Below are 25722 nucleotides of genomic sequence, written 5' to 3'. Positions count from 1 at the left end.
GCCCCGGGAGGAAAAGGCAAGAGGCCCAGGAGGGGAGCAGCTGGGGGAGATATCCCGGGTCCCAGTGTCCCGCTCGAGGCACCCACTCCCGTGCCGGGGGAAGGGAATCCGATTCCCGTTGTGGTCACCCCCGTGTCCGGGGAAGATATGCCGCCCGAGCTGGCAGCACAATTAGCAGCGTGGTTGGGTAAAGGTAGCGAGGGCGCCACGGCTGTTGACGCGCAGGTGTTGATGAAGCAACTGCGTGAAACACGGGAAGCAGCGAGGGTATCCACGCCGGCTGCGGCCGTGGAGAAGCCACAGGGGACGGTTTCAGTCACAGACACAGCGTCCGGTTCAGGTAAGCGGCCATTGCCGATTGCGAGGGAGGAGTCGGCACCCTCTCGAAGGGAGAAGTTGGGTCAGCATGTCCCTTTAGCTATTAAAGAAAAGATATGGGCAGGGGAGTATGTAAACATCTTCTCGTTGCTTACTGATCATTATGAGATGGAGCATGTTAAAGGTCAGAAGGACCTCATGCATCCGAGTGTTTGGCGCGCAAAGATGGCCGCCTTTAAGGTAAATGAAAACATTGGCAATTGGGGCAAGGCGTGGGGGGTTTTCACAGCGATCTTGGGAGAACGAAGGCCCGAATTGCTACCCGAATTGCCGATTTATCAGTCACGGATCATGGGGTACTCTGTATCACACAAGGGTAATCATTGGTTCTGCTATGATAATATTTTCAGAAAAGCAAAAGAACATGATAAAAACTTAACTTGGGATTGTTATGATTCTGTGTCCTGGTCCAAGATGAAGGATACTGGTATGTTGAAATTGCCATTGGTAGGGAGTAACGTGGGCGAATCCTCCCGTCAGTATGCGGGGACGCCCTTTCGATCAGGTACGGGTACCGACAATCACTCGAGGCCTACCGGTAATGCAGGTAAAAAGGGGGTTTGTTGGAACTTTAACAGGGGTAAATGTACTAGGCCCCAGGGGTCGTGCAAATTTAGACACGAATGTAGTGGGTGTGGGCAATCATCCCATCCTGAGTCCACGTGCAGAGCCAAAACGGGTGATAACGGGGGTAGAGGAGGTGCCAAACAGGTCTAACATAGTCCGAGGGGCGCCTTTACCTACCCCGATTGATACCTTGGCAATGATTCCCTGGCTCAGTGAATACCCGGATCGTGCTTCCGCTGGGGTGGTGCGGAACGGGTTTTCATATGGTTTCCGCATCCCAGTGGGGGACTTTCAGGGTGTGGAAAAATGCAAAAATCAGATATCGGTCTTGCAGCATACGACCGTGGTACAGGCAAAGATCCGGAAGGAGGTTACTCGAGGTCGAGTCGCCGGTCCGTTTAGTGTACCCCCGGTTGCTAACTTTGTTTGTTCGCCTTTAGGAGTGGTCCCTAAGAAGGACCCGGGTGAGTTTCGGCTGATACATAATTTGTCAGCCCCACGTGGTCTGTCTGTAAACGAAGCGATAGACCCGGAAATGTGTTCGGTGCGGTACGCATCCTTCGATGAGGCCGTAGCCATTTTGAATCGCCTGGGGCCCGGTGCGCTGATGGCAAAATCTGATATCGAGTCAGCGTTCAGGTTGCTCCCGGTACATCCAGACGATCAGCGTCTCCTGGGATTCATGTTTCAGGGTCAGTATTACATGGATAGGTGTATGCCGATGGGATGCTCTATATCTTGTGCCTATTTCGAGAAATTCAGTAGTTTCCTACAATGGGTCTTCACTAAGAAGACGGGTTTCCAACATGTGATGCATTATCTCGATGATTTTTTGTTCCTGGGGGCAGCCGGGGATCCGGAATGTGGGCAAGCTTTGGCTGCATTTTGTGTTTTAATGAATCAGTTTGGCGTGCCATTGGCACCAGGTAAGACGGCGGGTCCTTCGACTTGCCTCGAGTTTCTGGGGATCGAGTTAGACTCCGGAGAAGGTTGTTTCCGTTTGCCAGGTGATAAAGTGTTAAAGTTCAGGGCATCCCTGCAAATGTGTATGAGTGAATCTAAGGTTAAGCTGCATCAATTACAGCAGTTAGTGGGACAGTTGAATTTCGCCCTAAGAGTTATACCAATGGCCCGCCCTTTTTCCCGTTCGATCGCTCAAGCCATGGTCGGACTGAAGGAGGGCCATCATCGCACAAGGCTCTCGGCAGAGGTCCGCCAGGACATGCGCATTTGGTTGGCATTTCTGGCGGATTTCAATGGTCGAGTCATCTGGAACAAACCGGCCGTGTCCTCTGAGGAGCTGGGGCTGTGGACAGATTCGGCAGGGAGCATGGGTTTTGGTGCCATTTTCGGCACTCGATGGTCTGCACAAAAATGGCCGGCATGGTGGCATAACAGTGGACTGACAAGTAACATTGCTTTCCTGGAACTTTTCCCCATTTTGGTGGCCCTGAGAACGTGGCCCGAAGGGTTCAGAGATCACTCTGTGGTATTTTGGTCTGACAATATGACCGTGGTTGAGTGTATCAATAGCCAGGCAGCACGATGCAAATGGATTTTGAGACTGCTCAAGGAAATCGTATTACTGTGTATGCAATTGAATGTGCTATTCAAAGCAAGACATGTCCCGGGGGTAATGAACCAGGCGGCTGATGCCCTTTCTCGTTTTCGTATGCAGGCCTTCTGGGGTTTTCTTCCCACAGCGGACCCGGAGCCAGCACCCTTTCCCGAAGCTCTCTGGTCTCTCGGTGCCCCGAACTTCGTAACCTCGTGGGAGAGAGTTTAGCAGCCAGGACGAGGAAGGCATATGAAGGGGCGTTCCGGTCCTATTTAGCCTTTTTGGGGACTGCTAGAGAGGAGCTTTGGGGCCAGGAGGAATGGGTAGTGAACTTTCTGATGTCGTTACATCTGGCGGGGAAATCGGTGGCCACGGCCCAGAGGCATCGGGCTGCCATTTCCTTTGTTGCTAGGGCTCATGGGATCCAGGACCCGACAGCGTCTTTCGTTGTGCAAAAAGCGCTACGTGGGTGGCAACGCCTTGAGGGTCGCAGAGTAGATGAGAGGCGCCCGATAGGTTTGGATAGGTTGGCCCAGTTATTATCCAGACTCCCTACAACATGTTCATCTCAGTTTGAGACAGTGTTATTCCGAGCCGCTTTTACGCTGGCATTTCATGGGGCTATGCGGGTAAGCGAATTAGTGGCGAGGAACAAGCAGGATGTGACGGGAGGACTGTGCGCAGAGCACGTTCAGATCAGAGGGGAGACAATGACTGTCTCGTTTGTGAGGTCCAAGACCGATCAGAGTGGGATGGGTGACTGCATAATTATACGCAGGATTCCCGGGTCGTCCATGTGCCCAGTGAAGTGTGTAGAGGATTATTTAACACGAAGGGTGGCATCATGGGGGGGGACCTTGTTGAGACACGCGGACGCCACCCCACTGACAAGGTTTCAGTTTCAGCGGGTGCTTGCGATGTCGATTACAGCTGCGGGCTTGAACCCGGGCGAGTTTGGGACCCATTCCTTTCGGATAGGGGCTGCTACAGAGGCTACAGCCAGGGGTCTGAATGTGGAACAAGTTAAACGTGTGGGGCGTTGGTCCTCCAATTGTTATAAAAGGTATGTGCGTTTGCACATGTTGTGAAGCTGTAATGATGTACTCACGCTTCTTGTTTTGTTTGGTTTTCAGTTACGCAAGCCTACGAGGCGGGGCGGACTATGCAGTCGACCCAACACCGGGCCAGCGGTCAGACATCACCGGCTGTGAAAAAGGAGGTGTGGGTCGTGGGCCACTCATACGTGAGGCGTGCCGCGGACGTATTCAAGGCAGGTGACATGGTGCACGTGGCTGGGGAATACGGGTACAGTGTGTCCTTCTACGGAAAGGGCGGTCTCTGTATTGACCAGTTTCAATCATTTTGGGGTTTGCTAGGGCGGACGAGGTCACCGCCGTCTGTAGTCATAGTACATCTTGGGGGCAATGATTTGGTCACCATTGGTAGACGACTTCTCCTGGAGGCGATGCTTTCCACTGTAAGTTGGTTAGCGAGGAGAGTTCCAGGGTGCACAATTGCATGGTCCCATATGATCCCACGAAAAGTGTGGCGGGGGGCTTTTTCTGTTTCTGCTGTAAATCATTCTGTGAGAAAAATTAATAACAAAGTGAGTAGGTTGTTCCGTTCCAATGCACTGCATTCTATTTCGCATGGGTGTATTAATGATGACAGTATGTACTTGGGGGATGGTGTTCATTTGTCTCGGGTGGGGAATGAGTTACTCATAGGAGACTTCATAGCTTGGCTGAAGACGTTAAAACATGACCTTTAGGTAGGAGTGTGGTGGGGGGTCCGGATAGCCGGTCACCTATCCGGACCTGTGGCGGTAAGGTCATGATCGGTGAGCACTAATTGGAAGATCCCTATGAGTGGGCGTCACCCATTACGGATGGGGGCGCTCGGGGGAGGTGGCCATTGGCCCCTCAACGGGGAGGCGGTCCCTTCTAAGGATGGGTCGCCGAAAGGAAAGGGAAGGCGGTCAAGGCCCCTTCATGGGTAGGAGGGGTTACAGCCCCCTCCTGGGGAATTTCCCGGGGCCAGGACGTCTGCGACGGCAGATGTGGTAAGTTGTGTGGGGTTTGGGGGGGGGTCTACGCTACCTTCTAGATACCTCACACGAGTCCTCGTACGACCTTTAAGTGGCGTCGAGTTTTATTGGGGCCCCCGTCAAGTCAAGGGAAATTGGTAGTTGCACTTGAGGTATGCCTCCGTGCCGCCCCTCACAAGTGAGGGGGATATGTCTGGGTTAGGGATCTTGACACCGGTTACGACCTTGCCGTTGGCCCTTAAACGTTAGGATGTACAATTTCAAAAGTTAAGTAAATGTTGGTAGGATGTTAGTTCGGCTAGGAGAACCTTTGTATTAGAGGATATGTTAAGGTTAGCCAAACATCGCAATGTGGTAATGAAATTGTACATAATATGAAACTGTTGATTTAATGTTTTAATTTTGTTTCATATTTTAATAAATACGGCCGGGAGGGTCACTCCCTCCCGTCTTCCAAAAACTTCAGAACTGTTTCCGGTTTCCCATCCTTGGGGATTGTGTTGAGAGGGGGTGGCGGGTATCTCAGCCATATGGAAAGGGGCGACCAATCGGTCCCCCCGAACGTATGGCAGAGTACCACGATCCCCCGGGAAGCCATCTTGGGCGGGAGGCGAGTCTCGGCTGGTATGCCCGAAGCGGCGTAGCCGGGGCGCGCCTTTCCCCGCCCTAGAGTGGGTTGGCCTAGACACTGACGCGGCTGGCCACGCCCTTGGGGCGGGTTTACGCCCGCCCTGAAGACGGATAAAAGGAGGAACAAGACCAGAAAGCATCCTCTTGTTCCTGTGCTCTGAAGCTGCACCTCCTCGCTGCACGTGAGCTCGAGACGGAACGAAGAGCCGATTTTGACCCACCCACCAGCCCCTGAAGACAGCGAGTGGTTTTAAATAAAGTTGGATGGATAATTCTGATTTTCGTTTACAGGTTGTGGTATTATCGTGAAGATTTTGAGTATGCAATAAAGAATGATCGTTTTGTGTTATGTTTTGCAAATAAAGTAGTTCTGCTTTAGTGTTCATCAGTAAGCATGCTTTGAATAAAGTTGTTGTTGCTACTGTCTGTTGTATTTAGTCTTTAGTTATTTAGTTATCATTGTCGTATTTATTTTGGTCGGGCGGTAAGGTCATGATCGGTGAGCACTAATTGGAAGATCCCTATGAGTGGGCGTCACCCATTACGGATGGGGGCGCTCGGGGGAGGTGGCCATTGGCCCCTCAACGGGGAGGCGGTCCCTTCTAAGGATGGGTCGCCGAAAGGAAAGGGAAGGCGGTCAAGGCCCCTTCATGGGTAGGAGGGGTTACAGCCCCCTCCTGGGGAATTTCCCGGGGCCAGGACGTCTGCGACGGCAGATGTGGTAAGTTGTGTGGGGTTTGGGGGGGGGTCTACGCTACCTTCTAGATACCTCACACGAGTCCTCGTACGACCTTTAAGTGGCGTCGAGTTTTATTGGGGCCCCCGTCAAGTCAAGGGAAATTGGTAGTTGCACTTGAGGTATGCCTCCGTGCCGCCCCTCACAAGTGAGGGGGATATGTCTGGGTTAGGGATCTTGACACCGGTTACGACCTTGCCGTTGGCCCTTAAACGTTAGGATGTACAATTTCAAAAGTTAAGTAAATGTTGGTAGGATGTTAGTTCGGCTAGGAGAACCTTTGTATTAGAGGATATGTTAAGGTTAGCCAAACATCGCAATGTGGTAATGAAATTGTACATAATATGAAACTGTTGATTTAATGTTTTAATTTTGTTTCATATTTTAATAAATACGGCCGGGAGGGTCACTCCCTCCCGTCTTCCAAAAACTTCAGAACTGTTTCCGGTTTCCCATCCTTGGGGATTGTGTTGAGAGGGGGTGGCGGGTATCTCAGCCATATGAACATTCACTGTCTCTACCCATGCTACAGAATCATATCTGAATCACTCAGCTTGCAAAGATTAACTCTCTAAGTGATCGACATGATATTCTACATGTTACAAAGCTCAGTGTGTAATATTGCACACGTAGAATACCGCATGAATTAAGGCAAAGTCTAGCGAGACCCGTCTCTGGTGTTCAATCAGACGTCCTCGCGTTAATCTACTAGAGGTGGTAAACTCACAGCCGCGTTGTGTGATACAAAGGAAACTCCAAATACTATCGTTTTTGAAAAAACGCGTTACACACAAGTAGAATATCACATGAGTTTTGGCAGAGTCTAGCCAAACCCGTCTATGGTGTTATAAATGTATGATCAGACATCATGCTATTAAGATGGAAGACTCACAGCCACAAAGATCACTCCGAACCCCAGCGTTTTTTAAGCGCATTAAATACGAGGGTGTCCTGCGGGCGGCTTACCTATCCGTCGGTGTCTCCTGACAGTCATCCGAGCTGTCTGGGGGGGCACCGATTGTGGAGTACGCGCAGAGTTTATGCGATCGTTTCTGGAGATTGAATCACGTGACCAGCTGTAGTCACGTGATCGCTGTGTGTGACGGGAATTGTAGTTCGGAACACGTAGTGTTGTAGTTTGAGTGAACAGACGATAAAGCCCAGTTTAAGTTATTAACTGTGATCGTGCCTAACGTACTGACAATTTAGTGCTTATTACCGCATATTATATGTTTTATAAGGACACAATCTCCTGTGCACAAAAAACTCTGCGCGTACTCCACAATCGGTGCCCCCCCAGACAGCTCGGATGACTGTCAGGAGACACCGACGGATAGGTAAGCCGCCCGCAGGACACCCTCGTATTTAATGCGCTTAAAAAACGCTGGGGTTCGGAGTGATCTTTGTGGCTGTGAGTCTTCCATCTTAATAGCATGATGTCTGATCATACATTTATAACACCATAGACGGGTTTGGATAGACTCTGCCAAAACTCACGTGATATTCTACTTGTGTGTAACGCGTTTTTTCAAAAACGATAGTATTTGGAGTTTCCTTTGTATCACACAACGCGGCTGTGAGTTTACCACCTCTAGTAGATTAACGCGAGGACGTCTGATTGAACACCAGAGACGGGTCTCGCTAGACTTTGCCTTAATTCATGCGGTATTCTACGTGTGCAATATTACACACTGAGCTTTGTAACATGTAGAATATCATGTCGATCACTTAGAGTTAATCTTTGCAAGCTGAGTGATTCAGATATGATTCTGTAGCATGGGTAGAGACAGTGAATGCTGTGTGGTAAAAGAAGCACCGGGGGCCAGGGAGGGGGAATCCCCAGTGTACTTGTATGCAAGATCTCCTGCATGAACGCTTCTTGCCTCCCAAGATTATAACTGGGGTGCATGTCTCAGTCTCTCAGCAGGTGGACGTCCCAGGGGAGAACTACTTCGACCACAGGATCTTCCCGCTGCCGGATGCCCCGTTCCAAAAGGAGCTGACGGCGGAGCAGAAGGCGCTAAAGGAGAAGGAAAAGGGCTCATGGAAGCAGCTGAGCAACGAAGAGAAGGCGGCAAGTATGTAAAGCTACGGCGCCGCCCTGCTGATGTAATAAAACACTGCTGACGTAACACGGCACCGAACCAGTGACGTAACTATGTGCGGCGATACTGGTTCTGTACAGTCTTATATTAGCAACTCCGCTTCTGACCCAATACTACACACCGCAGAAATGGCATAATACTGTGCCACAATACTGATGACCTACCCTGCACGCAGTTCTTCTGGAGTAACACTGGTCTGTGCAGCAACACCGGTGCTAACTTACGTCCTGCAGCTTTGCTGCATGCAATGTTATCACAGCACCTAGCACTGAGTGCAGCACGTTACTCGTCCTGATTTAACATTGTGCACAGCCCATCACTGCCGCTAACCTAACAAAACACTGAGGCCTGGTTCACAAAGGTAAACTTGCACTTTTGTTGAAGTTTTACACTGTCTGTAGTGACTTTTATCACTTTTCTGTATTCACAAACTGAGTGTAATTTTACTACTAGTGGAATGACTAGCAGGAATATTACTAGTAGTAAACTTAAGATTGGAGTTTTTGAATACCAATAAAAAATTACTACAGCAAGTGTAAACTTAACCCCTTCCATGCGGATGTCGGCCGGGAGCCGTCATGGCACACAGTGCTCGTGTGCTGATGACTGCTCCCGGCCGTCATGACTGCACCCGCGATTGGAATGTGCCGCACAGGCGCAGAATCGCGGCCGCAGTCAGGGGGTTAAACAAAAGTTTAAGTTTACCTTTGTGAATCTTGCCCAGAGTCTTGGACAAGAACTGTTCTTTTGAGCACTGGGTTTGGAATATTGTTTTATTCCAGGGTTCTCTGCAGGGATGAGCGAGCAGTCGAGGAGGCTGGGAGGTGGTGCGGGGACGGGAGATTTAGAGTTCTGGATTCTGGCATAACCAGTAATCGAAAGGTGTTGGGCGATTCTGAGGGCCACAACGTACCCATACTATTTTTATTTGACAAAACAGTTCCCCCCTAGTTGTGAACAGACAACCGTCCCTGGAAGGTTAATTCTTAGTTTATATAGCTTCAGCTGAAATGGCAGGCAGGGAGTCTTATGTGCTGTGAAACTGAGGGAGGGACAGACCGCTAAATAAGCCTTCTTGCCAGGGTGCCCGCTTGGCTGAAAGAAATGTAACGTGCACAACTGGTTAATCTGCAAATGTAAAGGGTGCTTTGAAACTTCTGCATGATACAATTTATACTTTTTGAGAGTTATTGTAAGGGAACTACCAGCCATGCCTGTGCTTTTAAATATGGTTATGAAAATTGTTTGCACTAAGGACAGTCTGGGTAACTCCGAAATCTATTTTTTGGTAGCACTTTTTTATCTTGTTCCTTTTTGTGCATTTTGTAGCAGCCGATCTTATACGGTGTGTAATGCAATGTTAAAATAATGACTTACATGTTCACAGTGCTTTCTGTCAAAGACTGAGTTTGTAGCACTAAACATACACAAGGCTCTATTCTCCCCTGCACCATTCGGGGTTCATTTCATTTATTTGTCAGACTGTATATAAAAAAATAATCGACACACAAATACAGAATAAAAGTACAGTAAATATCTGTGAAACCTACCGACCAATAAATTGTCATCCAAAATAACAGTACATAGTTGAAATAACCAATATGTATAAAGTCAGAATAACATAAATCACAACTTAAGATCAATTTTAAACCGATCAGCACAATTAAATCAATCCTAGAACTGCCAGGAGGGTGCTAACTGCGCAGGGAATCCAAACTGCGCAATCGATAGCTGGACAAACCACCATGCTGATCAAAACTGATCGTTCCGCACGGGAAGTGGAAGAACGTGAGCCGGCTGACGCCCTGGACACGATTTCCGAAGGAGGGTCATTATGAAGGGTCATGGACCAGGATGAAAGGCCTCGCTCTCTGGGGAGGGAGTTTCATCCTAGGGGTAGTGCTTAGATACACCTAAGGTAGCACCCGGGGAGATAGTCTCGCCTTGGGGACTGAAAGAAAATGTACCTAGCAATTCCCTTGCTACTCCTACTAGCTGTGAGGGGGGGCACCTATTTGTATCACAAGTGTCTGGCAGCCTCCTGGCCACACCTGCTGGAGAAGACCTGTTCCTGGCTGTAGCATAGGTGAGCGATGGGGTGCAAGGTATAGGAACATTGGTAAGAGTCAGTTGTCTAGAAATTGAGCGAGTACTGCTGATCCGTAAGCGGTAGGGATAGCAGGAGAAGAATCGAAATGGCATAAGCCTAAAGGAACTCTCTGCATCCCTTGGCTAAGGTGGCCGTAAAAAAAAAATGGAAGAAGCTTAATTGTGTAAGAGTAAATGGAGAACTGACCTCTGAATGACCAAATACCCTCCAAGACCGTGACGGAAGGAAAATGAATAATGACACAATCACCAGCAAGATATTACGGTATGGACCCCACCCAAGCCGCTCTAAGGGTCATCAAAAGCTGTCGGCCGCCACCAAGGAAAAATCAACATTTGTATGGAGTCAGTGAAGGACTTTGTTATTGAGTAGATTAAAGGATTCAGACCCGTTGGGAGATAGGGGCAGAACATTAGCTAGGCAACATCGCCTGATGGGGGAAGATGTATTGCAAATGCAGGGGGGAGGGCTCATAGTCTGCAACTGCTGCAGCACCATCACAGTCCTTCCCTCTTTCTCCCACCAAGCAAGTAGATGAACCAGTTACAATCCCAATTGGGGGATTATGAACTCCCTCAGGACTCAAATCTGTGGCTCTCTGGTTAGACACAGAACTCTGCAGTGCATTAGCTAATAGAGGTTTCATAATGTACAATAGTGCATTTCCCACTGATTAACATAAGTTGCATTTCATTTAAGCTGTGCCTTATTTTTTATGTAGTTACCTGATGGCGAAAGACCAATAAAAGCTACAGAATATTTTGGTTTTATTAGCCACCGGTTTAATGCTGCCCCCATTGTGCGCAGCACCATAGTTGTATTTTTTTTTTTTTAACATTTTTGTATTGAATTTTATGAAACAAAAGAAAAAAAACTATACACCGTGACTAGGCATAACAGTACATGATACCTTTTGCAACCAGTTACATGGTAAGGCGGACAGACAAAAAAATATTTTTTCAAAAGCACAGAGTTCGTGTGATCTCCACCTGGAGCATATGAATTACCCTCATAATTTCCATAATCCAAGAATGTCTGAGTGTAGCCTGAAAACAGTCCCATCAGACATTTCACATACCCACTTCCAAATGGTGCACCACCAAATTGCAGTGCCCCGTCCCCACATTTGCCCAACATCTGTCAATTCATACTATCCCTGTGACCCCCCCCTACCTCAGAACTTTCAGGGCTGTCGGGGCCAGTGCACATGTCTTTGCTGTCAGGGCCAGTGCACATGTCTTTGCTGAGGAGGTATGTTTGGATGCGCAGCATCATAGTTCCGATACTTTTTTTAATGCACTTCGACCACTGCCTACATGTTTTCCTTATAACAGAATGAACACATTGCTTGCACTGTTGCGTGCATTTTCATAGAACTGTCAGCCTGTAATTCAGTTGATTGTATTTTGCATATTTCTAGCACTGCTGACATGTGCAATATGGGGCACCACGCAAACATTTAGTGGCAGTGATTAACAAGTTGCAGCAACAAGAAAAATGTGACTTAAGGAGTCCTTCTTTTTATCAGAAGAACATGACCCTGATTGAACCTTGCTCAAAGGAGTGTGCGTTACTGATGGAAGACAGTCATGTAATGGGTAGTCCTATCGGAACTCTACATAGTGACCAAAACATTCGGCCACCCCACGTGAAGTTGCACAAGCGGCGAAGTGAGTTAGGTTGTACCTTTCACACTGATTTTTAGCACAAGGTGTTTGCCCTGCGCTGGAACATCGCGCACAGCACCCTGTGCAGCGCATGAGTGCACTGCTTCTTGCTGGTGCTAGACTCTGTCCTAATCAAGCAGAAGCTTCCTCAACGCGAACGGAAGGTTCCTCAACGCGAGCGGTAGTGGCCATCCGCAACCACCCATGTTAAGAAATCTCGCCAGGAAGAGGTCTGGAGTGAGATTTTCCTCGCTCACCAACTTAACGTTGACGAGTGAGGAAGAATCTGAGCTACGCGGAGCGCAGAGTGGGGCAAAACTCAACGAGCGGAATTTCACACCCAGACCTAGTTTGCTCACTGTACTGCATGCTGCACCATTACGCCAGTGGCTGTTGGGTAGCCATGCTGAGCATGGATGGAGGTAGGCAGAGAATTGCATTTAATTTCTAGAAGCATTCTGGTGGGAACTAGACTTGTGTACACCCGTGCGCTGGTGCACGGCCCTAAAACTTACTTTCAGATTAACACAAGAAGCTGGTCTACTGGAAGTGGAACTCTGTGTAGCGGAAAACATCCTTTACAACAAAACTTTTACGACGCAAAGCTATTACAACGCAGGTTTTACTACACATACCTTTACAACGCATTACACTGGGGGGCGCTCTAGGATAGGGAATAAGTTTAATTTACTATCCAACACCTTCCCTAGTGTCCACGGGGACTGGAGTTGGAATAGTAAATTAATCTATTCACTATCCAGCACCCCAAAGTGTAATGCGTTGTAAAGGTATGCGTAGTAAAACCTGCGTTGTAACAGCATGCGTTGTAAAAGCATGCATTATAATGTCATACATCCCTGTGTAGCTGCCCGTTGAGAGCATTTACGTGAATATATTTAAAAAATGTGTAAAGTCACCAAGCATACCAATTGAGTCAGAGCTTGTATGACGTGTGGAATCTGAAAGCTTCTTTTTCTTTCAAGGAGTGGATGAATGCCAGCTCATATTTTTGTTTGTTTTTAAAAACAGTTTCTTCAGATTTGTGTACCAGATTTTTCCCCTTAACCCCTCCCCTGCTGAGGATGGAACCGCTCCGTCATCAGCTGAGGTGGCGCTCTGCTGATGACGGAGCGGTTACATCATGGCCCTGCCGCCGCGCCTGCGCAGCGCTGATTTCGCGCTTGCGCGGCGCGTTCTATTGAGCGGGCGGGGCTGTGACGGACCGCTCCGTCATGAGCACAGCGCAACCGACGCTGGTGACGGAGCGGTTCCGTCACCAGCATGCGCCTGCCCCCTTAGCACTACGGCGGAATAGCCGCCGCAGTGAAGGGGTTAAATGACTCCCATTTCTCGAGCTTTGGGATTGGCAATAGTGCAGAAAACTTTCAAGCAGCTTGTATCGTAAACACCTCCTGCCGGTCGGGACTTTGTAACCAGACAATGGACAAGATTGATTGCTTTACAAAGAAAAAACAGAATGCAGAGCACCATCCGCTAAAACAGAATTTGCTTGGTCCTTTATGACTTGGAGCGATTTTTGGCATCTATCCCTGTATTCAACTGACGTGATTGACGTCACTTTGCATATATAATTCCCTGATGCAGCATCAACCTGTTATTTTTATTATTATTATATATATTTTTTTAAGAACACCTGTACTTTTATTTTGTCTTTATATAGCCCCTCTTTCCATGAATGGCCTGGGACCACTAACTACAACTAACTACAAATACAAATCTCTGCCAAACATTTGGTCTATTATGCACATGTTTTATTTACCTTTTCTTGACCAGTCTGCTGCTCCAGAAAATCTGTTTATCTGCTATCGATCTTAATTCTCCTGCAATGCGGCAGTGCCATTCTTTGGGTTACTCCTGGGGGTTCCATGATGCTCTTCTAGGTTCAGGAGGGGGTGAAGCGATTTCCAGCTGTTCTCCTTTCTGACGTCACACGTCATCCATAGCGAACTCTTGATTACACTCAGGAAGGGGTGGGAGCACACTGCTTCACCTCCCAGCACAGTTCGCCCCTTAGCATTCTGGTCAATGCAGTTCATGGTACATGCTTGCTTCGAATTTCACTGGAGTTTCCAAGGTTGGTGCAGGTTAGTGCTGTAAATCTGTAAATGTGTTTCTGGATATCATCTGTCATCAGTACAGATGAAAACTAATTTTATTTGGGGTTGCTGAGCAGGCTGCCACAATCTTTTCAGGTCTCCGTACCTCTCACAGGCGCACAGGTGCATCTCCACAAGCTCGTCAGCTCTATGACTTAAGGGAGCCTGCTCAAACAGGAAAGGGTGGGTGCACTGCGTGATCACTCATAAAATGTTTACGACATTGGTGATCTCCCCAAGTTCTTTGGGGTGTACGTGGGGGGGTGGTGTGGCCAATCATCTGGCCGGGAGCAGAACGGCTACGGTGCCTCTTCACCTGCTGCACCAATGGAAGCTACGCCCCGACCCCAGAGCTGGGTCTACAAAGAATTGAAAGGTCCGATAAAGTTTGAGGCCTCAGACATTCCTGCTCACCAAAACAGGCAATTAAAAAAAAAATCTCTGCCTCTATCCTGAATAGTTTAGTTAATTGAAAAAAGTAGTGTCAGTGCCAAGTTGGAATTCCTAACTCTTGCACACAAGATCAACGTGTCAGAGGGCAAAACACGTGAAATGTTTAATGGTTACTCCTCTCCGAGCAACCTTTGTTAATAAATAACACCCCTCCCCACCCGGGTTTGCCGCCAGTCTACTCTGCTAACAGGAATGAAATGCACGTGCCCCCCCACCCCCCAAAACCTAAAGAGTTATCCGAAGAATGAAAGCTATGCAGGCGGTAGTGGGAGGTGATGGGTTGGCTCAATCCGCAATCGATGCCTGTGCTCCAAAATGGTCATAAGACTATAGAACATTGGCAAAGGCGATAGGTGTGTCCTTGGCCAGCTGTGACTAGTTGCTATTCTTGCAAACCTATCCAAAAAGGTTTCAATGTAAGTTATAAAAACTGAAATAAAAAAAACGCTGTTTTCTAAGTTGCGTGCATACGTTTGTAAAAAAAATACATGTTAAAAGTGAACTATTGCAAATCTAGTTCGAAACATGAAATGAATGCAGAAAAAAGTGGAGATTGACCTACTGGCCCTGACCCTGATGAAGAGGGCGAACTTAATGCCCCAATATATATAATTTTGTGTCTATGTATGTGTGGGTGTGTATGTGTATATGTGTGTATGTGTATATATGTATATGTATGTGTATATATGTATATGTATGTGTGTATATATATATATGTATATATATGTATATGTGTATATATATATATATGTGTGTGTGTGTGTGTATGTATGTGTGTGTGTGTATGTATGTATGTGTGTATATGTATGTATGTATATATATATATATATATATATATATATATATATATAACTTTTTTGTAACTTAAGGCTGACAGGACGGCTAAAGCTAGCTCTAGGCCACACCTAGTAAACGTCAGCTTCTCGCGAACAAGACATGTGACTTTCAGTACCTCGTCTCGCTCCAGAATGTGCTTGGATTTCGGAGCCTCTTTGTGAATCGCCGGGCCGGATCTCCTCCCGTTGGCGGTTTCTAAGAGTTTTTGATACATTTGTTATCATATGTTCTTTCCACGTCTGCACATGATGGGACTTTGCAAACGTTTGAATACGTTGACCCGCTCATTCTGCGGTGCCTGCTGGCTCCTGATAAGACCCCTATGGTCGTTAATCTGATCTTTACTGTTCCTTCCGAATAATCCAAACCGCTTCTATCAATGGAAAGCTTGCTTCTGCTAGGGCTGTAGGTTGGACTGTGTCCAAACCATCCTTTGAGGGACACAAACTCTGCGCCAACCCAAAGATGGGTTCTTGACCTAGGGCCTGGTACTCCGTGCAGTCCGGCCTGGGCCCTTTTATCAAGCCGAAGCCTGAAGCCACCCCATCACACCCAATCCCCGGATCTTTCCTTTTGCTATTGTTGAACACTCGATAAACTGAGTAAAATTGGTCATTCTGGCTCATTCGGTTTTTATTCATTCTGGAACGTAGTCCGTTGTTTACAGAATCCAACATTCTCTTAACTCTATACAATACCCGGCTCTGATCCACAGCAGCGCAAAGAGGGGAGATCGCGCTTACATTTATCACACTGAGGCTTTCAGGGATGAATAAAACCAGATTACCTACTGCAGGTAGGTCACAGGTTCACAATCCGATTTACTCCCAGTCCTTGATACTTTATGCACCGGTAACCATGCTCAGAGGATGATATAGAACTCTCCCTCACAAACCACAGACCGATTGCCACAAACCCTAATGCGACACTCCAGCTGCCAAAGGAAGAGGCGGCTTTATGAGTAGGAAGGCTGATCTACCAGAGGTTGGAGGACTGTCTCCCTCGCTCTGTCTGGCATGAAGGGATATAGGGCCAGATGTATCAAAGGGTTTTACCCATTCTGTGTCTATGGGAAAAAGTGTTGATACATATGGCCCTAAACTTCCACAACCTAGGGTCTAGGATCTAGTAGCTAGGCAGGCGGTCTAGAACTGTGGTTAGTAGGCCTGTGTGTAGTTTTCGTTATAATGGCCTAAACGTGTGTCATTTCAGAATGTTATGCTGCCTCAAAGATGCAACATGTTAGTTTTGCAGAATGCGAAATTTCTGCAGGTTTTTTCTCCTTCCCCACCCTGCACCCCATGGGAGAACGATTTGAGTCGAGAATGACGGTCACTTTTTTCTTGAGTGAGGCAATTTCTCCTCTAATCCGCCTCCTGCTGGAATCGTGACTTTTCTGTACGAGCAACATCACTGCAGAGAAGTTACCCGAAGAATTGATTTTCCATTATATGTATGTTTGTCAAAAAAAGTTCCCACATTTTGCACCCCCACAGAGGCTGCTTGGACGAAGCCAGGGGGCCAACCCTGGAAGCCCATAGATGTGTCGATCGTTGTGCTCATCTCGGCACAGTGACCACTCTCAGTGCGGCACCCTTTCTGCTGAAAAGACCTGGGTCCAGGCTGCTTCATGGCCCCCTTCATGGAACCAGATATTAACTTTCTGATGTGATGCAGAAAAGATGAAAATAGTAAACTCTTCAGCTCTCCAAACATGGCCATGTTACTCAGCTTTTGCAAATATCCACCTAACTGCAGGTGCCCACCAAATCGGTCATTAATTTGCAAAAGAAAAAAAAAGTCCCTCCTACCTTTCTTCCACCACATACACTTCCCATCTTTATCTTCCTACTGTCTGTTCTTTGTTTTGTTCCAGAGTTTCCCTTTGTCACTGTTTTTCAATCTTTCTCTTCCTCCTTTTTAGGTCGCGCCTGGGCAGCGCATGCGCCGCTCTGCAAGCCATGCTCTATTGGAGTATGTACTTGAAGGAGGGGTTTTGGTTCCACCCAGGTTTGTTTGCTTCAGTACAGCCTTTGAGGTGGCAGAGGCGGTTTACTCTCTATGTGAGGGTTCTTTTATTGCACTTTGTGCCATATAAGAAAGTTAATTCTTGATACTGCATCATTGAGTTTGTTATAGTGACGAGCCAATGACCAAGGCTACAGGCCAGATATGTTCAATTGAAAGTTACAAGGGCAGGAGGCCTGAAATTTGCAAAAAGCATGGAATCTCGGAGATTACTGTACTAGGCAAGGGATTGGGTTCGGAGATGGTCGCCAACGACCATGTTTTGGCCTAGATTTGCAGTGACTGAATACTTGTAAGTAACCCATATGTAGGCTTTCATTGTATTCTAATTTGAGTATTGTATACCTGATGTTTGCATTGTAGGTAAACTTTTGCTCATTACAGTAGGCTTGAGTTGGTTATTGTAATAAGCCAATAGACCTATTTGGTTCATTGGGAAAAATGATGACGATACCATAGGTCTGATTTGTTTATTATGAAATCTTACGACTAAAACCGCAAGCCTGACTTATTTGTTGAGACAAGCATTTATTGACCCCATCTCTGCTGCCGACATTCAGCGGACGTCGCGCGTACTACCTCGGTAGTGCTGCACACATCCGTTGAACGTCGCGGCCCGCCCGTGCAATAGAACATTCCACACTAGTGCGGAACGTTCAGCGCAGGCAAGGGGTTAAAGGCAATATGCTTTTAAAAATAGCGGATTGTTAGTGTGTTAAAGCCCTTCGACTGGTATTTTGCTACATGGAATCTCTGATAGTCTTAGAGGGCAGTGGGTTTGGTGTTGATTACCCCCTTTGACAAAGCATGGGGATAAAATATTTGCACTGCAATACTTGCGAGAACATCGTAGGAGTGTCGGACCAATTTAGTTAACATCTAAGCTCCTTTAGTAAAAATTTTTTTTTAAATAAATACATACAAAGAGCGGCTAAGGAACAGCCCTATTCTGCTATTGGTCTGTGAGAATGTCATTCAGTCTTCAGTCCATAATACTATAGTGGGCCAGTCATTTAGTTTTCTATTTTCTCCTTTTTTTTTTTTTAAGTCTTCTTTCACTTCAATCCTTCAATTTCTTTTCTTCTTTGAGCGTACGGCAGACCTCCATACACTACTACTGGGCTTCTCACTTGCCGCTCATTTTATCTACATGTTCTTATAAACAGCGATAGCCGATATAAACGAAGGGTGGTCACGCGGGAGTGGTCACGCGGGAGGAGTCGCGTGGGGGTGATTGAATATAAAAAAAAGTACCTTTGCTGCTGGTCGCTCTAGCGTTGCATCTCCTCGCGCAGCCTCTCCTCATCCAGCCTGCTGCTCCCAGCAGCCCCTGGGACAGACTCCCAGTCCAATCTGGGGTTGGTCTGAGCAGGCAGAAAAGACACCCTGCTCAGACCAGGTAGTCTGTGGGGTTTCTCCAGCCCAGCTGCTCAATGTAGCTGGGCTGGAGAAAACCTAAGTGTGCATGTGTGTTTTGGTCGCCGGAGACGGCTGGCTAAAACACATATGCACACTTAGAGAGTGGAGTGCATGTAGCACTCCTCCCCTTCCCATACCTTAGCCCTGCCCCTCCCAACAGCGCTGGCTTACAGCGGACAAATGTAAATTAAAACGATACAAGAACATTGTTTTAATTTGCATTTACTGGCTCTGAGCCAGGCAGTGGGGCGACGCGCCTCCGCCATTGCGTAAGAGCTGCCACTGCTTCTAAATCAAGTGGCCATCTTATCTATAGGCAAGGCCATTGGCATTATGCAATATTTAGTTGTTTTCTACATAAAAAAAATTGTCGGTTTTGCCACATAATCCTTCTATTGCATAACTTGCAGATTTCACACGAAAAAGGTTTCTAGGGCAATTGCTTGAAAAGTTACAAAAAACTCTGCATGCGACTCTCCACAGGGCAGACATTTTGCCAAGTGTAACTGATCATCTTTCAGTAACTGATTGCTGAACACAGTTGTTACTGGTACTGATGTGGTGTAACTCTGTCCACACAGTATAAATTGTGTAAAAATGCCAAAACATTGACCTAATTCTGCCACAGATTGTGCCACATCATTTCCTATTTCTAGTCACATAAATGTATCAACTCTGCTGCATAATCTGGTCATCCAGTGCTGAATAATTCCATTAACCCTGTCTATGGGGTGGTATTGTTATACCGTTCCAAGATGTCCAAAAAGATGCTTCTAAAGTAGGCTACAGCGTTGGAACTTCAAATCAATGCTATATGATGCCTGATAACATTGTCTGTTCTTCTTATTTTGAAAGCGTACACTCACTATATTTACGTGACCAGTCCTGCCAAGTGTCACGCATCAGGCGTGACGCTAACGCATTTCACTGTGGTGTTCCCGCAACACCGCAGTGAAATGCATTGTCACGCATTTTTGTCACTGTCCACACTCTGCTGACAGCGCTGAAACTGGCTGCCCACGACTCTAAGTGCTAGCGCGTGCCGCCACCTGCGTGCGCCCCGGGCCGCAGCAGACTTCACTTGCCAGCAGCAGGAGCTCAATAGTTAAATATCTGCTCTCAGACAATGTTACAATTTCTGCCCGGGTGCCTGCGAGATTCCCGCCCAACGCTGCGCGGCTCGTTTCAGTTACGGTGAGCCACTGACTGCAGCCCTATTAATACCGAGACCCTGGGCGGCCGTTGCATTATAGCCTGTGGCACTGGGGGGTTTGACCTCAAGTCCTCCAGTAACAGGAAGTTAAGAGGTGGGTCAGAAGCGTTGGGCCGGGGCACTGACTGCTGAATGCAGCGTCCCTCTCAGTCATCGCGTGTCTGAGACTGAATGCGCTGCTGCCTGCGCAGGAGGGGCAATAATTTATTATAATATTAAACCGGCCGCAGCGTTAGACTGGCGGGACGGCACAACATCGACCTCACAGTGAAGTTCTACCGATTACTTACTATCCCTGCTTAGATTGATTGTGACAATGTGGATAGTCACTCAGGTTTCCAGGGTTTTCGTTCCTGACTCAGGGTTCGAGCGAGTGTGACACCATGACGGAAGCCACGGGCAGTGGTGTCACTAGGGGGGTGCGGGGGTGCGGACCGCACCGGGTGACACCATCGACATGGGGTGACACCCGGCTAAAATGTAAAAGGTGGCTAATATATCTGGAGATTTAATCGGTGGTTTTGTAGCAAAAGAAGCTATAGCAAATAATTCACAAAGTGGTTAAACGGCAAACGCATTTGCAAAAGAGGACGCACGCAAGGGACAGCGAGAGTGACACAGAAGGAAGAGAGTAAGCTAGAGAGCGCGCGCGAGAGATTGAGAGTGAGAGAGAGACAACGAGGGAAAGTCAAAGTCAGAGAGTGTCACAGAATAGCCAACAAAAAATAGGGGAAAGGCGAGAAAGGGGGCCTGAGAGAAGCAAAGCGAGTCATGGTTTAAAACCATGCGAGGTTCCTGTTTTGTAACTGCTAGGGCCCCCACACCTCTTCCTATCTCACACTTAGCTCGTGACCTTGGACTCTCTGGCTTGATTCGGACCTGTTTGGAAACCACCACGCTGCAGACCATCAGTCATAGATCGAGGGGTGGGCGTGCAGTGAAGTTCACCCCAAAAAGGGCTTCCTCTTCACTGCGCATTGTTAATTCACACGATTTTAATCCCAGCAAATGTTGAGGCTCAAGTTTACTGAAATGTTTTGCAGCGCTGGGCAGCTGAGGTGCTTTTAGGAAAAGAAACTTGCCATCCTGTGGGAATCCAGATTCACACACCGTCAGAAGTGTGTGCACAAAATCGGATTTCCGGTTTGCACTAAACACTCAAACAGCTAATTGGTGTTGTGAGGGGGAAACAACATGAGTTACCCGCACTGAATGGTGCTTCTTCCACATCTGTGCAAGAAATCGTTTTACCCATGCCCATCAGTTCGCTGATCCAACTTCTGTGGATACCAAATAAGGAGGCATTCCCCTCGCCACCACACACCCCCCCTCAAGATTGTTTTGTTGTGTTAAGGAGTTGAAGGGTGAACGTGTTCTTTTGCCCTTAAAGAAGACATTTGCTTCTTGTGGGTGTACTGTCCTCTCGCAGACTGCATTGCAATTTACCGTCAGTTGTAATGCTAACCCAGTTTCCATTTATGTTGATTTTTGTCTGGCTACTGGGAATGTGGGCTAGAGTAAAGATTCAGTAGTTACTTGCATATGGCACGTTGACTGAAGTGCGTATCACCTGGCAACACTTGTATTTGTTTCCCAAAATTACATTACATTTCGTTTTATCAGTCTCGAATGTGCCAAAATTATATTTAAAATGCGACAGACGTATCACCAAAAAACAGCACCAATCAACATTATATGGACTTCCTATTAGGTTATGTTTTATTCAAATGTTAAAAATACCTTTGGTAAAATACAAAAAACACGTGCCTAAAGCAATTGCCCTGTATTTCCAGAGTTACATAAGGAGAGTATTGTAAAGTCAGGCTTATATATACGTACTCAGGAGCCAAGTAAGGACAGTGGGCCTCATTTATGAGAAATGACGCACCGCTGCGTGAAAGCAGCGATGCGTCACTTCTCAGTGCGCACTCCTTGCGACATGATTGGTGCGTCATATTTATAATATGACGCATCATGTCGAAAGGAGTTACAGATACATCAGTATTTCTGACGTATCTGTAAGCGCAAAAGTGACGCTTTGCTGGAGTGTGTCACAAAAGTGACGTAACTCCAGCAATGCGTCCTTTCACATGGGGCAGGCCCCAACAGTCTAACGCCTGCTGTGAGGCAGGCGCATGATTTTGACGCAACAGCGTCCTAAAAGTGACGCAGTGAAATCTCATAGATTTCACTGCGTCACTTCTACGACCCTTCCTTGCGTCAATACGCCCCCCTTGCATACATTATACCTGGCGCAGGTATAATGTGGCGCATGGGTTTACAAAGTGACGCATCTACCTAGATGCGTCACTTTGTAAATATGGCGCAACAAGGCGCATTTTTTACACCACTGGTGTGTCACAAAAAGTGATGCACCGGCGGCATAAAAGTGACGCACAGCCTCATAAATGAGGCCCAGTATTTTCACAATGCTTACCCTGGCCGGACCTGTACGATGCTGGGGTAGGATTCAGAAGATGTCATCTTGTAACTGTGAAGGAAAGAGGATGGTGTGGAGAGCTGAACAAGGCATGAAAGCTACAGTGATTAGCAAATTTTAAGGCTGTGGGTGGGTAGGAGTGGGAGGTAGGGGGGGATTAGTCAGGAGATATGCACAAGGCCTGTGTTGTAACTCAAAATGATGGCAGAAGAAGATGAAGGACCCCCTCCGTGGGTGCTGTACAGATTAATTCATCTCCTCGAGGAGGTCGATCATGGATTCATGGGGTAAGTCGTGAGGGGGTGACACCATGAGTTACCCGCACTGGGTGACACCAACCCTAGTGACGCCACTGGCCACGGGTCCAGGCCTCGAGTCAAGGTGCAGGGGGAAGTCATGACTCGTCGCGGCTGGCTGACTCGTACCGTGACAACGCTGCAGTGTTCCCCATGCCACAACTACGTGTGTCATACTGGGTACCTTTTAAGTAGCAGTCGGATGTTTCTGACAATAGTTGCAGTATTATGGTCACACTCGCTGCTTGGCATTGAAAGATCCCAGCTCCTCTTCATCGGGTGAGTGTTGCTGCTGCTCACAAGTAGCACTAGCTCACTGTTGTACTTAGCGATAGTTTCACTATAGTAAATTCCTACTGTATGACCTACTTTTATTAATTTTTTAATTCTAGCATTGTAACTTTTTATAACCGTCCTTGTATTTACATAAATGTACACGCTATATGAAAATTCACGTAAATAAATATAACATGTATTCCCTCTTTCTTCCCCCACCCCCCGTACCTAAGCCTCCGTTTCTGTGAGGTCTGCCATCTACCGTATTAGAGGCATAGGCTATCTCTGCCAGCGGGCGGCTAGAGTACCGCAGGGGGAGCCTGAAAACTTTCACCATGTCATGTTTACACCCGGGGCGCACAGGCAGCCAGGGCCTCTAGGATCTGCTGGAGCAAAGTAAGGGCACAGGCAGCGAGGGCTTCCAGGCACGCGCATTATTAGAACCGAGTTCAGGTACCAGAATGATAGCAAATAAACAGAAAAGGTTATTTGTTTAAGCGTTCATTGACAATACAATACATTAGTATTTTAAAATAACTTAACCAGTGTAATCCAGATCTGTAGTGCTGCTATGTGAATAAAAAGATTGTTTTATTTGATTATTGTATTTAACATCGCATCTCTGCTGATAACATTTTAGTTAGTAGTCGCCATATATGACTAAGCAACACGTTTGCATTCTTGCACCTGTCCATGTAGTGTACAGGCACAAGTGCAGTCAGCAAGTGATGGGAGAGGTACCTGGGTTCTTTGAGGAGACATGTAACATTACTGCATTGTGCTGTCATGTTTTTTAAAAAGGTGCGTCTACAGCTCTTTCCTCAGTTGCAGCAGTGTTGAGGCAGTCCTGATGGATACAGGGATATTTTTCCAGTCAATTCATGCATAGATGGAGAAAGTCAATTGCCTGTTTTATCACTTTTTAGAGTTTTTGGCCACCAGTCTGGTCTAAATCCTTTTATCTTAACTACATGTGTTTAAACATATGATCCTAAAGACCATCTCACTGCTCAAATAGGTGTAATTACTGACATTTATATTTTTCCCTCATCGCCATTGCTTGATTTTGCACGCAAGGAAGTGTCACTCATAGTTGTTGAAATGTCACTCATAATTACACTAAAATTATGACAATGTCACACATAGCAATCTGGAACCTTGGCAGCTATGCGTGACTTGTATGCCTTCTTTTTTCTACCAATATTTTTTTTTATTAACCTTACAGATTCACTCACCCTTGTTCTCCTGCATAAATTCATTCACTGACTCATATTTTTATTCTACCACACACCAATAAAATAGCACAATCATTCGTGCATTTCTCCACACACAATACAACGCACACAATCTCAGCCGATTTTATTCATGATGACTTTAAGTTCCTAAACTCACAAGCGAGTGAAGAGGCACTCTCGTTTGCAAGTCGGACCTATTTGCATTGCCAATTTTTGGTTTAAAAATTAATTCTAATAAGCCAGTGAACCTTATTTGTACTGTAGCTACTTATGAGTAAAACTAATAACGCATTGAAGTGACGCCCATTCTCCTCACGCACGTTCTTCCATTTTAATTCTCTCTCGGGCACATATTCCGGTTGGAGTCTGGACACCTCCCTGTCTCGGGGGTTCTGCATCGCTCACTTGCCCGGAGTCTTGACAAACACAGCGCGAGCTCCTTGCACGCAGCTACTCGTGCGTCTCCTCGCGCGCTCCTCACGTGACTCCTCAGGCGCGCCTCACATCCGCCCAGTGAAGCCATGAATGCGACCCCTCCCAAAACAAATGGGCACAAAAATATCACTGGGTGATCTTGCCACCCGATACAACTTTGCAGCGTGCCCAGTTGTTGGTTTTTTTGCATTGAAAACAGTATTAAAGATTAAAAATCCGTTTAAGAGATCTTTTTAAAAGACTGGCCCAGAAACAAAGGGGCAGATTTACAAGCCAGTTGCGCCTCTTTCACGCCGCTGTTGCATCACTTTTGTGACGCAGCGGCAGCGCAAAAGATGCGCCATGCTGTGGGGTATTTACAACGTGACTCATCTGGGAGATGTGTCATGTTGTAAAGCACTGCGCCAGTTGGCGTTCCTGCGCGGGGGGCGTTACGGCACAAGAACGCCTTCCGAAATGGGCTGAGTGAAATCTACAAGATTTCACTCAATCACTTTTGAGCTCATGCTGCTTCAAAACCCTGCGCCTGCTTGAAGCAGGCGAAGGATTGACGCAGCATTGTAAAGATAGGGCCCCCCAGAGCATTGCTGGAGCTGCGTCGCGCTTGCAACGCAACTCCAGCAATGCGCCGCCTTTACGTCTCAGATGGGCCACTCATCTGTCGTTTTTGCCCCATGGTGCGTCGCAGCGCATCCATGGTGGCGGAGCCGTGGCGCACAATAAATGGCGCATCCCTGCTGATATGCAGGGATGCGCCAGTTATTGTAAATCTGCCCCAAAGTACAGCGCAAAAGAACAGTTTAAAAAAAAAAGTTAGCAGTAGGCTAGAATCCATATAGGGTTTCGACAAATCCGATCTCCTATCTAGGGAGAAGAGCTACAGAGTAACCCATGTTTCGGTCTACATCTTTGACCCTGGTCCCATGGGCATCCTGATCTGCACTTGTTTTAAAGTATCTTTGATTCGAATATTAGCGTTGTACAACTTCATTCCCCACGCACCTCATCAATGCGTTTCCAGCTTCTCCAGACCTTAGTCCTTCCTCAGAGTATTGCAGGAGCCATGATCTATGTGTTTGTGAAGGATTCTTGGTTGCTTCCATCATCGATGAATTGTGGTGCCCTCCTAAACAGCATGTGACAGGCAGTTCAAACCAATCCTAGATTGGTCATAA

At 47.1% G+C, this 25722-nt stretch overlaps 1 protein-coding gene across 1 annotated transcript in view; it reads left to right on the top strand.

Annotated features, from left to right (window-relative positions):
• COX4I2 (cytochrome c oxidase subunit 4I2) overlaps window positions 1-25722 on the top strand; it is a 137454-nt gene that overhangs the window by 87153 nt on the left and 24579 nt on the right. The window contains exon 3 of the mRNA XM_086932703.1: window positions 7833-7994. Coding sequence (XP_086788829.1) covers window positions 7833-7994 — 162 coding nt within the window. The remainder of the gene's footprint in view (window positions 1-7832; window positions 7995-25722) is intronic.

This window comes from Lissotriton vulgaris, chromosome 7 (genome assembly GCF_964263255.1).
Source record: "Lissotriton vulgaris chromosome 7, aLisVul1.2, whole genome shotgun sequence".
Taxonomy (NCBI): Eukaryota; Metazoa; Chordata; class Amphibia; order Caudata; family Salamandridae; genus Lissotriton; species Lissotriton vulgaris.
The sequence above is the reverse complement of the archived record's forward strand: the minus strand, read 5'-3'. Positions and strand labels throughout refer to the sequence as shown.